At 45.7% G+C, this 13,146-nt stretch overlaps 1 protein-coding gene across 1 annotated transcript in view; it reads right to left on the bottom strand.

Annotated features, from left to right (window-relative positions):
* The window catches only part of FYB2 (FYN binding protein 2), a 96,391-nt gene extending 91,048 nt beyond the window's left edge, over positions 1-5,343 (bottom strand). Inside the window, exon 1 of the mRNA XM_032137735.2 lies at positions 5,214-5,343. Coding sequence (XP_031993626.1) covers positions 5,214-5,222 — 9 coding nt within the window. The 5' untranslated portion in view covers positions 5,223-5,343. The remainder of the gene's footprint in view (positions 1-5,213) is intronic.
* Positions 5,344-13,146: the final 7,803 nt, after the last annotated feature.

Genomic DNA, 13,146 nt, shown 5'->3' with positions numbered 1-13,146 from the left:
AGGGAAAGACCAATTGTGGCCAAGGGGTAGGGAAGGTTTCTCGAGGAGGTGTTGTCTGAGCTGAGTCATAAATAAAGTGATGTTCAGCATTCTGAAGAGGAGAATGTGCATGCAGATGCAGCAGGCTAGGAAACTGGAGCATGAGGGTTGTGGTGCGGGTGAGAAGGCTCGAGTTAGAGTACACAGGGCAGCACCAGAGTGCCTCAGCTTTATCATCCAGGCCACAGAGCTTGGGCTGTACTCTGTGGGCAATGGGGAACAACTGGAGAAAATCTGGCAGTAGACTGACATAATCAGATTTTCCTTTTAGGACCATTTCTCCCCAGGGGAATTGTGGGTGTGTGGTTTGGAGAAGGGAAGACTTGACTCAATGGGAAAATAATGCCAGGCTAAATGCTGAGGTCAGTACTGCTGCATAAGGCTGGCTGGCAAGGACATAAGCCCGCCAGTAGTACAGGTCACTTAATGTGTCACTGTCAAGGACTAAACACCACAATTCAAGAGGACTCCGTGGTGCAGCATCTCAGCAAAGATGAACAGGATATGCCCAGTCTTTTGGATTTGTGACTAATTGTGTGATTTTTCCTTTTCTCCTTCTCAGAAATTCTCCCAGAACTCACAAAAAGCCTCACCCTAAATTATCTGAACTTAACCCAGGCCAAGTCTACTCTCCCAAGAACAAGCTAGTTAAGAGCAGACCATCCTTATAGTACAGATCCTCTCAGCAGCTCCACTTGTGTAGATGTTACCCTATCTTGTGACTTATTCCTTAAAAATGGAATTATTCATGAAAAACCCTCCAAAATTGCTCTTGAAGCCTAGTGGGGTTTCACAGACATTTAGACCTGGATTCTATCAAAAATAAGCCATGCATGACCTTGGGAACATACTGCCATCCCAGCATGTCAGAGCATGACAAGACCTCAGTGATAGTTAGTTGGACCTCCCATCTTAGAGGTGAAGCCTCTCAGTAGCTCTCTTGGCTTACAGGATAAAGTATACATGGCATTGAAGGCCTTTCAATATCCAGATCCTATTTACTTATTGGGATTCCACTCTGGATACTCTTTTTTTAAACTTTCTGCTCTAGCAGCACCTTGCTGCCAACTATCCCCAACTATCATCCTGCCATATTACCCATCTCTGCTGCTCTGCCCATGCTCTCCCTTCTGCCTTCTCCCCCTCCTTCACTCGAGCGTTCCCTGATGAAATGCCACTTCCTCCTCCTCTGACATTCAGCTAAGACACCAGCTTCTCTAAGGAGCCCAGGATGAACCCCACCCCTTGTCAAGCATCCATTATCAGTGCTTCCATCAAAGCTTGTGCCTTCCTCCATCAATCTACTTTTCATCAAATATGAAAATTGTCTGTTTCCTTGACACTCTTCCCTGCAAAGCTGAACAACTAGATGGGATCTAGGATAGGGCCCTTCTCAGAAATTCCAAGATAGGGCCTGAGAGTAGAGTCTACTGAGGAGATATGACTCTGAGTTTACCCTCAAATTGAACAAGAACATTCATGGAGCAGCCACTGTAAATGGGGCACACTGGATAAGTCGTTATGAAGTGTGTTGGCATTTTCTGCCTCTGTGGCTCAAATTTCCCTGTAAAATGGGAGTTTCCAGACTAGTTGGTATTTGAGAACTCTCCCACCTCCTGTATTTTATAATTCCATGACTTGTGCAAATCACTTATAAGAGGCAAAAGTAAACTTAAGTATACTTCAACTACAACTCCAATGCTCATTCATCAAAAATTCAGGCACCATTGTAAGCTCCCTGACTGGCCAGCTCTCCCAGCTAAAAAATGCTACAATTCTCCCTTGCAATGACTGTATAACTGAGTGAAAACCTACCTGGCTGAGGGCATGCATTAGGCTATACCTCTGATTTAGGAAAAGAAAAACCCATCCACCTTTTTGGGTGTCTAAACTATACAATAAAAATTCTATAGGGTTCACTTCAACCTTGTGTCTATGGGGAGAGAATGACTTTTTAAATAACTACACAGAATGAAGGATATATCTAATTGACCTGATATCTGTTAATGAAAACAAACCACCCCAAAACTGAGTGGCCTAAAACAAAAAGCATTTTTCTATATTTCACAATTTTGTGGGATAGGAATTTGGACGAGGCTCAGCTGAGTTCTCCCTCTGTTCCACAGGGTGTTGATAAAAGTCATTTGGCTGCATCTCACCAGCGGCTGGTCTAGTCTGGAGGGTACTGATTTCAGTCTCGCAGGAATGGCTAGAAGGCTAGGCTTAGCTGGAACTGTCAAGCAGAATGTCTACATCATGTGTCTCCAGCCAGAAAGTATTGGGGTATAGATTACTCACGTGGGGGCTCAAGGATGCAAGAGTAAGTGTTCTCATAAATGAGGTAGATGGGGTATGACCTTTTATGACACAGTCTCTGAAAGCACAGAGTGTCACATGTACCACACTGTATTGGTCAGAGTAGTCATGATTTCAACCAAGGGATGGGAACATGGGCACCACCTCTTCATGGGAAGATGTCAGAGAATGTGAGGCCAAGTTTTAAAATCCCCCATATAACACATACTAAACATCTACTACACACCCAGTACTATTCTAGATAATGCAGATATATTATCAAGATGATACCTCCTGCCTGGGCCTCTTCCTTGAACTCTAAACCTGCCTATGTAGCCCCCCTAAGCATACTGCATCTAAAACCAACTCCTAATCTGCTTTCAAGCCTGCTCTGTGTTAAGTCATCTTGGTAAACCTTGATTCCACTCTTCCAGATGTTCCAGCTTTACAACTTGGAGTCATCAATAATTTTCATTTTTTTTTGTCTGATCCATTAGTAAATCCTGCTGACCCTACCTTTAATCTATTTCCAGCATCTGACCACTTCTAGCCACTTCATTGCTAAGACTGGTCTGAGCCACTGTCCTCTCTTGCTTGGATTACTGCAATAATCTCCTACCTGGTCAGCCAGCTTCTGTACTTTCTGTCCCTAGTATTTATTTTCAAAACAGTAGTCAGATGTTCCTTTTAAAATGTAAGTTGGATTGCATCATTGCCCTGTCCACAATGCTCAGGTGGCTCTCCATTTTGCTCGGAGGAAATGCTCAAGTGTCAACAATGGCCTCCAGGGCCTATATCACCTGACCCCACTCTCTCTGAACACTCTCTCCTTCACTTCCTCCAGCTCCAGTCATTCCCTGAACACACCAATGAGCTTCTGCCTCAGGGCCTTTACACCTGCTCTTACTTCTCCGTAGAATATTCTTCCTTAAGATATCCACACGGCCCATTAATTCCCATACCTTTTCCAAGTTTCTGCTCAAATGCCACCTTCCATTGACACCTTTCTTGAAACAGTCTCATTGAAAATAGCAGTCCCTCTTCCTGCCTGACCATCCTTATACCCTTCCCTGCTTTGTGTATCTACATTGCACTTACTGCCATTTGACCCATATATAGATTTGTTTGTCTTCTCTCACTAGAATATGAGGTTTAGGAAGGCAGGTATCTTCAACCGTTTGGTTCACTGCTGCATCTGCAGCACCAAAGCAGGACCTGACCACACAAACCATGTCCTCAATAAATATATATTGAATAAATGAATATTTTGTTAATTTTAAAAAACAAAACAAATCCTTCTTTCAAGATGAGAAACCACTCTTATTTCTCTCTTGATTTTTTTCTCCTTCTGAGCAGTGAAACTTATGTAATCATATTAGCTTATCCCATAAAAATATGATTAGCTAACAAACATGCTCTTTTGTACATTTTTGTCTAATTTGCCTAATATTCTTCCTGCTGTCCTATTGTAATCCTTGCTAGCGATGCTTGGCTTATAGTTGGCACTGACACATGTAAGCTCATGTCCCAGCTCTGCTGCCAGCGGTATGATACTAAGCAAGTGATAACATTGTCAGTTACCTCATCTACAATAAATGGGGCAATGGCATAGACCGCACTGTAATGTCATCAGATAAACTAAAATAATGGATGCCAGTGCGGATCCTGGCCCATCAGAGATGGGAAAAATGTAAGTCAGTTTCCTTTTCTTACAAGCATGCTAAATCTATTCAACCTGGCACTTTCCCGTCAAGGAGGAATTTCTTCAAAGTTGCTAAGTGGTATGGTAGAGGTGGGGGTGGCGGGGAGAACTCAGAAGAGGGAGATGAAGTCATACCAACATGCCCCTGCTCACCCCTTTCCAAAACTCAGCTATTTGGACTGGAGTGATTTGCCACAGAGAGAAAGATGCCCTTTGCCCTGAGACAAAGGGGAGCTTTTCCTGACCAGCAAAAGCTAAAATGGATCCTCTGCCCTGATTTAAAACCAAACTTGTGGGTGAGAAGCCACATGATTCATGGGAGAAAATGACTTGACTCCAAATGTATAATAAAAATTATGGAAGCAACACACACACACACACACACACACATACACACACATATGCACATCAAAAGAAACTGACTTACTGAAAACGGAAATAGAGGAGAGTGGAGAATTGGAGAAGGAAAAAGGAAGATGTGGTCAGTCAGGCAACACGTCTCCAACTGTGCCAACAGCACTCAGCCGTCCAAGGGGCAGGGGATGCTGGCGTGGGGCAGGATACGTTTCCATACATCTCTATTTATACAAGCACCTCTGATAGTCTCACAAAGTAGTTATTGTACCAGTAATTCTCTTTCGTGAGTGAGGGACCCGGGGCTCAGGATGACGGACACACTTGCCCCAGGCCACACAGTTAACAAGGAGCAGAGCCCAGTCTAGAGCCACAAGCCACAAAACAGCACTGCACAGCCGGCTTCCTAACATCAAGCACTGCTCTCTGACCAGGAGGCCCGCTAATCACTGCAGAGGCTGGGTACAGTCCACAAGGGCAAGTAAACACAGAGAGAAGCCAGCGGGCGCTTCAACGGAGGATCTGGGAATAGGTCAGGAGTCCAGCTGGCTGGGTAGAGCTAGGCCACATGCTGTCATTCCTCAGCACCTCCTGTCCCCTCACACTCCAGGTGGCACAGGACATGGCACACTCCTCTTCCCTCCCACCCGCCCTGAGCAAAGCCAGTGTGAGCAGAAATGCACTGGCTGACACCTGACATGTTTATTCCTGCCCAGGAGGCAGGACACACAGGCAGTTTTTCCCCAGGGCTCCCAAGTGGGAGGAACTTGTCCTGCAAGAAAAGACACACAGAAAGCCAGCAACAAAACCGAGACAGGCTTACCCCTTCCATTGCTTTCCTCCAAGGCAGAGTCGGGGAGACAAGCCCAGCCTCTTGGAGCTGAGTCCTGGGTCCTGGGGCCAACAATCCGCTTTCCTCTGTCTCTGCCAGCCAGGGAGCAATCACTTCCCACAGGACACACCTGAGCCCAGGCTCCCCACCTGCCTCATCTGGGCCAAGGCTCCTCCCTTGCCTGGGGCTGGGCCAGGGCCGGCCTCCATCCTCCCAGCTTGGCTTAGACCAGCACCTGCAGGGGGCTGGGGAGAGTCCTCCGTCTGCAGTCCTGCCAAGCCCACCTCTTCTCAGCAAGTGGCTCTTCCCACTGCTCCCCTCCGGCTGGTCTGACAGTCACTCACTCTCCAGGGCATTTCCCTTTGTGCCCAGGCAGCAGGAGCTGCAAAGGAATGGGGATGGCAGGCTCCTGTTAGTACAGACCATGCAGGCTGGACAGTGCGATCCCCGTTAGTAATAACCTCCGCCAGCTCCGCCCCTGCAGACGGCTACTTAATTTCACAAACCCTTTCTCACGGTCAGGGAAACCAAAGCCCAGCAGGACAGCGTGGCTAAGCCCACAAGGGGATTTAGTGGAGGCCAGAAAAGGAGCTAATATAAAGAAGCACCCTGTTTTTGGCCTGGTATTTATTGAGGCATTTGGATTCCCATTTTAAAAGGTGAAGAATGGCTGGGTGCAGTGGCTCACACCTGCAACCCCAGCACTTTGGGAGGCTGAGGTGTGTGGGTCACTTGAGGTCAGGAGTTTGAGACCAGCATGGCCAACATGGTGAAACCCCACCTCTACCAAAAATATAAAAAAAAAATTAGCCAGGTGTGGTAGTGGGTGCCTGTAATCTCAGCTACTTGGGAGGCTGAGGCAGGAGAATTGCTTATACCTGGGAGGCAGAGGTTGCAGTGAGCCGAGATTGTGCCACTGCACTCCAGCCTGGGGGACAGAGTGAGACTCCGTCTCAAAAAAAAAAAAAAAAAAGTGAGGAAACTGAGGCTCAGAGAGTTGGTAACATCTGCCCGTGGTCACATAGGTAGTAAGTAGAAGAACCAGGGTTGGAACCCAGATCTGGCTGACTCTAAAGTGATTTTATTTTGCTGGGGTTATTTTTGTTTGTTTTTCTGACAGAGCTGGAGATGGAAACCCAAACCTCCGTTGCCAGTTTTGGGGCTTGCAGCTCTCCCGGGGTTGGGGATGGGCAGAGTGGGTGGCCTGTACCCTGCTTTATGTGTAACCAGTGTGACTTTTCTTGCTTTGTCAAGTTCTTAGAAATCTTCTCCTGTCCTGACCAGGGAGAGGAGGGGTGGAGCACAGGTGAGGAGACCCCACCTGAGGGCCATTCACCTCCAACAGGTGATTCCTAAACCTGGCTGATCACCAGATCTGCCTGGGAATCTATCAAAAATACAGGATTCAAGGCCCAGACAAGACAATGCATCAATGCTTCTAGCCCAGGGACTGGCAGTTTGGATTTTATAAAAGCCTTTGAGGTCTGTGTATTTTAAACTTTATTAATGAATGACTCACAGTAAGATGTACCTTTTACATCCTTCCTCAACACACATACACATCAGCTAAAACTCCCCAAAGTAGTACTCACTCTTACTGTGGTAATCGTGCCGATATTTTCCATTCTGTTCTGAGCCATGACATGCCATTAAATTAAATAAGTGGTAGCACTTTCTTGACTTCATGACTCAGTTTGGCCAACACTGCTGTGTAGACTCTGCTCCCAGTCAGTTGGGGGGCCTATTTCTGAAGCTAAAGGGGAACCAGGCCAAAAGTCGTCTGTAACTTTCCCTTAGCACTCTGGTTCATGCTCCTATGTGTATAAGTTTGTAAATAAAGCAATCGAGGAAGCTCTCGGGAGAACTTGGGAGCCCTCCCAACTGATAATTGGGCTGTCAAATTCCCTTTGCTCCTAGTGCAAGGGCTCCCCCTAGTGGCCTCAGGCCAGCCTACACTGGCAGAGAGGGTGGAGTAGGGCAGCAGGACTCTCATCTCCCCCCTTCCTGGAAGGGCTGGGACGGCTGTGCATTTTGCCTTGGTTCGGTGCTAGTTACAGTGCTAGGTCTTAGGCACTAATCATTGGTAGCTGTTAGGGGTAGGTATTGTTTTGCCAGTCGGCTTAAGAGCTATGACTCTTGGAATGGCAGAGGATCCCTTGCTGTATGTCTTATGATCCTCTAGGTGCTAAACTCAGTTTCCCCACTAGCTGTTGGTCTTGGGAAAGTCAACTCTGAGATGTATGTTTCTCATCTGTAAAAGTAAATAAGAGTCTGGCAGCGTTGGCTTAAGGACTAATGGCCATGGGAAAATCTCCTGATAGGGTGGCTTAGCAATGAGTAAACACCAATAATGTCAGTTCCTCTCTTTCTTTCCCCTCTCCTCCTCAGTGGTTGGTGGCTGTGTCATTGTCAAAGTGCCCATGTAGCACTTGGATATACAAATGAAGTAGCATCATTTTATTTCCCTGTAATAATCCCAGTTTTCTCATGGGCCCCCATCCCATAAGTGGCAGATCCTTGTATTCAGCAGCTATAAGGAGAACTCATACATGACTACATGGGAGGGTGAAGGCAGAAGAGGTGGGTACAAAGTGCAGACATTGTGGGGAGAATTTTGGATGGAAAATTTGAGGGTTGACCTAAGTTGCAACATATATCACTACACCTTATGAATAAATATTTCAATTCAGTAAAGATGTATGAAATCCTGCTATATCCAAGGTGCTTTGGTGACCTCCTGCTAGCTTTAGGCCAGGGCAAATCTTACTGGCCTAAATCCAGGAAGGTTCACTTAATCATGGATAAAGAAATGACTGACTGAGCACCTACTGCCTGCTGAGATCGGTACCCGAGACCTTGCGAGCATCACTTTATTCAGTCCTTATTATGATCCTAATTTTCCAGCAGAGGAAACTGAGGCGCATACAAGTTAAGTCTCCTCTTCAGGTACCACAACCAGTGGAAGATCAGAGACTTCAATCCGGGAAGGCTGACTTCAGAGACCGTGCTCACAGGTGCTCTGTTTGCTTCTATTTAAATCGTCGAGAAATACAGAATCATAAACTCACAGCATCAGAGAGCTTGAAGGGTTCTTTGAAGCAGTTTTTTCCAAACTCAATTTTGAACGTCGTCTGTGAGAAAGCTTAGCAGATACTTAGGCTGAAGTTTGGCTCAAAATCTTCTAGATATTTCTAGTTGTTCAAGCCCCTAGTTCCAGTTTGCTCCTCTGCGTAGCAGGGATGATGTGCCGTACTCTCCAAAAAGGGCCCATCCATTCTTCGGGGAACTGAGCAGCAGAAATCAGTATTTCCAGCACATTCTTAATGTTTCCAAACCTGACTTTCAATCTCAGATTCTGCTTGGAGCTCTGCAGTGTCTCCTATTATGTCTCAGTATTTCCTCTCTTAGCAAACATATTACTTACACTTTGTATCATAAGCAATGGTGTGAAACAGAATACCCTGATGTAAAAAAAAAAAAAAAAAGGAGCATTTAAAACAGATCTGAAAATGGGAAATCATGTGTCCTCACCTCTTTCTAAGGTAAACTTTGAGCACAGTATGTTATATGATGACAAAGCCAGACTGTGTAGATTGATTGTCAGAGTTAGGCTGGTGCTGCTAGAGTAGCCTATTATTAATATTAAAATTCTTATTGGTTAGATTAATCATTTCTGAGGATTTCCAGCACAACATGTAATTTATTTATGTATAATTTATATCCTGACTGCTTTCAAAAGGGAGAGAAGGGAAAGATGAAAGAAGTTAAATTTATTGAGAGTCTATTGTGTAGCAGGCTACACAGTTGCATATATTTTCTTCTATTCGTCATGACAATGTTGTGAGATAAGAGATGCTATCTCTGGTTGATGAATGAAGAAAGTGAGGCTCAGAAAGATTAGGCAGATGTCCTGGCCATGCGGACAGTACAGTTTTGTTTCTCCATCTGAACTCTGCCCTGCCTAATCCATTGCTCTCTCCTCCATTCCATGGTGGCTGCAAAAGGGGTTGAGGGAGCGGACCATTAAAACAACAGGTAAAAAGGATGATTTGAAATGAAGATAATAGCCATGTAGAAGACAGGGCAGGTGGGAATCTAGGAAGGGATGGATAATCAGGCCAGAAACATGGGACAATTCGTATCAGGTATACAATTATTTAAAGACAAAATATTTAAGGATAAAATGCCTAGAATTATCTTGGAGGTGTGGGGGTTCAAGAAAGGTCTTACTTCCATTTTACCAGTTTTTGAAAAACGTTTAATCCAGCTGGTCTCTCCTTTGCCTTGAAAGAAGCTCACATCTCAATTTTGTGCTCATCTAAGTAAACATCTTAATAAGTGTGTAATAATTTAGTAAGAGCTTTTTTGAAGGATGCTAAGCAAACATGACCAAGACAAGTTGCTTTTCTCTTAATAGTCTTTTAATAAGAATCTCACACCTGCTTTGAGCCAGGTGCTGTGCTTGGAGCTAGGGATGCAGCAACCCTTTTCGTTCTTGTAAAGAAACAGTCTTCCCCCACTAATGCCAGTTACATTATGTATGCATCACTCAGATGAATTATTAAGATGTTTTCTGATATGCTTGTCTTGTTGAGATCAAAGGAACACCATTCCTCTGTGGGGAGAAGATGGGGCTTGCCTGGAAATAAGAAATTTTTTCCAATGTCAATTACTCCCATGTTCCATCATCCAGAAAAGTGAGTCTTTAGACAGAAAACTCAAGCAGGGAACCCCCATCTCTCTTTGGGTTTGTTTTTCTTGGGTCTGGACTTCAAGGCATAGTAGTACCACATGAATGCAATGTTCAGAGGCTCAGAGTACTAGGATCTAGGAGTGGTAGGTCTCTCCACAAAATCCACAGGTCAACTGGTATCTTAGTCTGTGCTGCTACAGCAAAATACCTTAACTGGGTAATTTGTAAGCAGCATAAATTTATTGCTCACAGTCGAGGAGGCTGAATCAAGATGACTGCAGTTTTTGTGTCTAGTGAGGGCCCCATGTCCGATGAGGGTCCAGTCTCTGCTTCCAAGATGGCACCTCGAACACTGCGTGCTCCAGAGAACAGAAGGGCTCAAAAGGGCCCAGCTAGTTCTCTCTGGCTCTTGTATAAGGAATCTCTTAAGCTTCAACATAAATTTTGGAGGAGACACAAACATTCAAACCATAGCAATTGGTATGTGACTTATGTCTAATAATTTAGGTAGCTGATTTCATATATGTTGGAAAGTTCTATCAAAGTCTAAGAGTTTGAACTGTTTCTCCTTATGAGGAGCTGGGGAGGCATAGCTTCTCTCTCACACTCTTGCACACTCCCATGCATGGACTTCAGGCATGTATGTGCACATCCCAGTGTTTGTGAAGGCATGGCTCCTGCTTTCAGGAGTTGCTGTTTCCGAGCGTTTGTCATCCTGAAAGCAGCCCTAGGGATTGTACCTCCTTTTCTGCTTTAATGTCTATTTTTCTTCCCCATGTAGCTACATTTACAGAGTGGCCAGCGGCCCAGGCTCACATTGCCAGGAGCTGGTGTGACAGCTTATAGTGAGGTGGGATGTGGCAGGCCCCACTACCATGGCCCCATGTGACAGATCTCAGTCGGCTAGTTCTGAATGAGGTTGCTAGATGAGACAGGCCATTTGGCCTTTGTTCAGATTGCAAGGTAAGAGTCCTTTGTCATCAAAATGAAGGGCTCTTGGGAAAGGAGGTGGCCTATGTCAATGAGATCCTGTTTCCCACTGTCTCCTAGAGCAGAAGATGCTACTCAAGCCACAGGGGAACAATCTGCATGCACATCAGCCAGGAGGAACTGAGCATGGAGGTCAGTGTATTCATTCAAACGCATCTCTCACTGTGGCAGTTAATCACCTATATAAACATTTGTAGAATTGAATGACCTCATTTGATGCTCACAGCCAGCTAATAAAGAAGGCAGGCCACATAATGAGTCCCCATTTTACAGATGACAGAACAGCAGCTCAGAGAAAGGATTTGATCAGGGCAGCATTTGGGGAGTGTGGCATGTGGAAGAGGAGGAGGGAGTTGGGAGGTCTGGAGAAGAGTGCTATAAACAAGCAACAGAACCTGGAAGCTCCACGCTTGATGTAGTCACCCTGCTCACCTGCTCCCTTCCTTTCTCTTGGCTCCCACCTGCGTCCTGCCCATGCCCACATCCATGTCTCTTCGTCCATTCAGGAAATGCTTGCCTAATTTCCACTATGGTCTAGGTTAGACCAAGATACACAGTGGGGAACAAAATTCACACTATTCTCACCCTATGGAACCTGTAGTCTAGTTAGGGTGTAAGGCACTAAACAAACAGCTGAATCATATGAGTACTCATGCCCTCAAGTGCTATGAAAAAAATGGGGAATAAAATAACAAGGGCCCCCACTTTGTCAAAGACAGTCATGAAGTCCGGTCATTCCTGAATGTACTTACTCATTCATCCAACACATATTTATTGAACACCTACTCAGTGTGTTGAGCTAGGCCCTGTTCTATGGATTGAGGACTCACAATGACCCACAAAACCAACTACCTGCTGCATTTCTCCCTTGGGTGTTTCATAGATGCCTCAAACTAAACAAGGCCATAATTTAACCAATGATCTGACCCCCTAAACCTGCTCTGAGCAGCATCAAGCTCATCCTCTTCCCTGAGCAGAAAACCTGGACTTTCCTGACTCCCATTGATCCTTCACTTCTCAAGTGCAGTGGACTATGCCTCACTCAACAGCATTCAGTGAGCATGCCTGCTCGGCATGCATTCCCACAGTGGGTGCCCAATGGTCACTGGCACAAAGTAGGCATAATCTTTGCATCAAGGGAATGAGAATCTAGCTTCACCTCAGGAGATGACTAGACCTCAGAAACATATCTTCAATCAATGTGGTTCTCTTGTTCCCCTCTATGGGGGGTTGTAGGTTTAGTCCTGGGAGGGGTACCCCCTGCCTTCAATCCCCCACCTCACACCAAATGAGTCTTCTTAGTGTTACCTGATTGATCTTCCCAAGACAAATCTGACCATGACACTCCACCATGGAAAACACCCTCTAACTCTCTAATGCCTACGGGAGCAAGTCCAAATCCTTCCCAGGACATACAAGACTCTTTAGAATCAGCCCCTTGGTGTTTCTCCAGCCTTGGCTTCCATCACTGGGCTCACTATACCTGCTAGACTGAATTTCTTCATTTCTGCACCTGGCCTTCTCCATGCTGCACCTGGCCTCTGGATGTTGGTCTATCCCATTTTCTCTACCTGGAATGCTGTCCGTTGCATACCTGTTACCCACCTGTGCTGTGTCCTTTAACCTTCCAGAGCTAGTGCCAGCGATGCCCCTGCATTGAGCCTTCTCTGATGACAGCAGAAGGTGATTTACTCAGTTCTGTATTTCCACAGTTCCTTCACCATTCATCCCATAAGTGGTCTTGCAACTATAAAACTGGCTTTATTCCTATCCATATGGTAGCCTCTGTGAGTCCTTCATAAACTCCCCACCCTCCCGAGTACTTCTGAGGATCTTCAAAGGCAGTTTCCCAAGGGCCCCCAAGTCTGACTGTCAGCTGGACCCATCACGAGTGGCATTCACCATGGTCTTTCTTTCCAGCTCCAATCCAGGGCCCACAAAGCTTTTGGAGGAATTTTAATACTGCCACCAGAGGCCATCCATCATGACAACACCAGTGTTCTTGTGTGGGCTTGCATCAGACTAGGCGTGAAGAACTTCTGGTGCATAAACTCATTTTATTTTCACAACAACTGTGAGTAGGCACTCACCCCCCATTTTACAGATGAAAAAGCTGAGACCCAGGGAAATGAGGGTCACGCAGATCAGGTTAAAAGGCTGGTCAGTGGGAGGGCTGGGATTTGCCTTTGGTCAGCCCCATCCAGGACACGTATTCTCACCTGCCATGCGTGGGCCCTACAC

This window comes from Hylobates moloch, unplaced genomic scaffold (genome assembly GCF_009828535.3).
Source record: "Hylobates moloch isolate HMO894 unplaced genomic scaffold, HMol_V3 SCAFFOLD_18, whole genome shotgun sequence".
NCBI classification, from domain to species: Eukaryota; Metazoa; Chordata; class Mammalia; order Primates; family Hylobatidae; genus Hylobates; species Hylobates moloch.
This window is presented reverse-complemented; position numbering and strand designations above follow the sequence as displayed.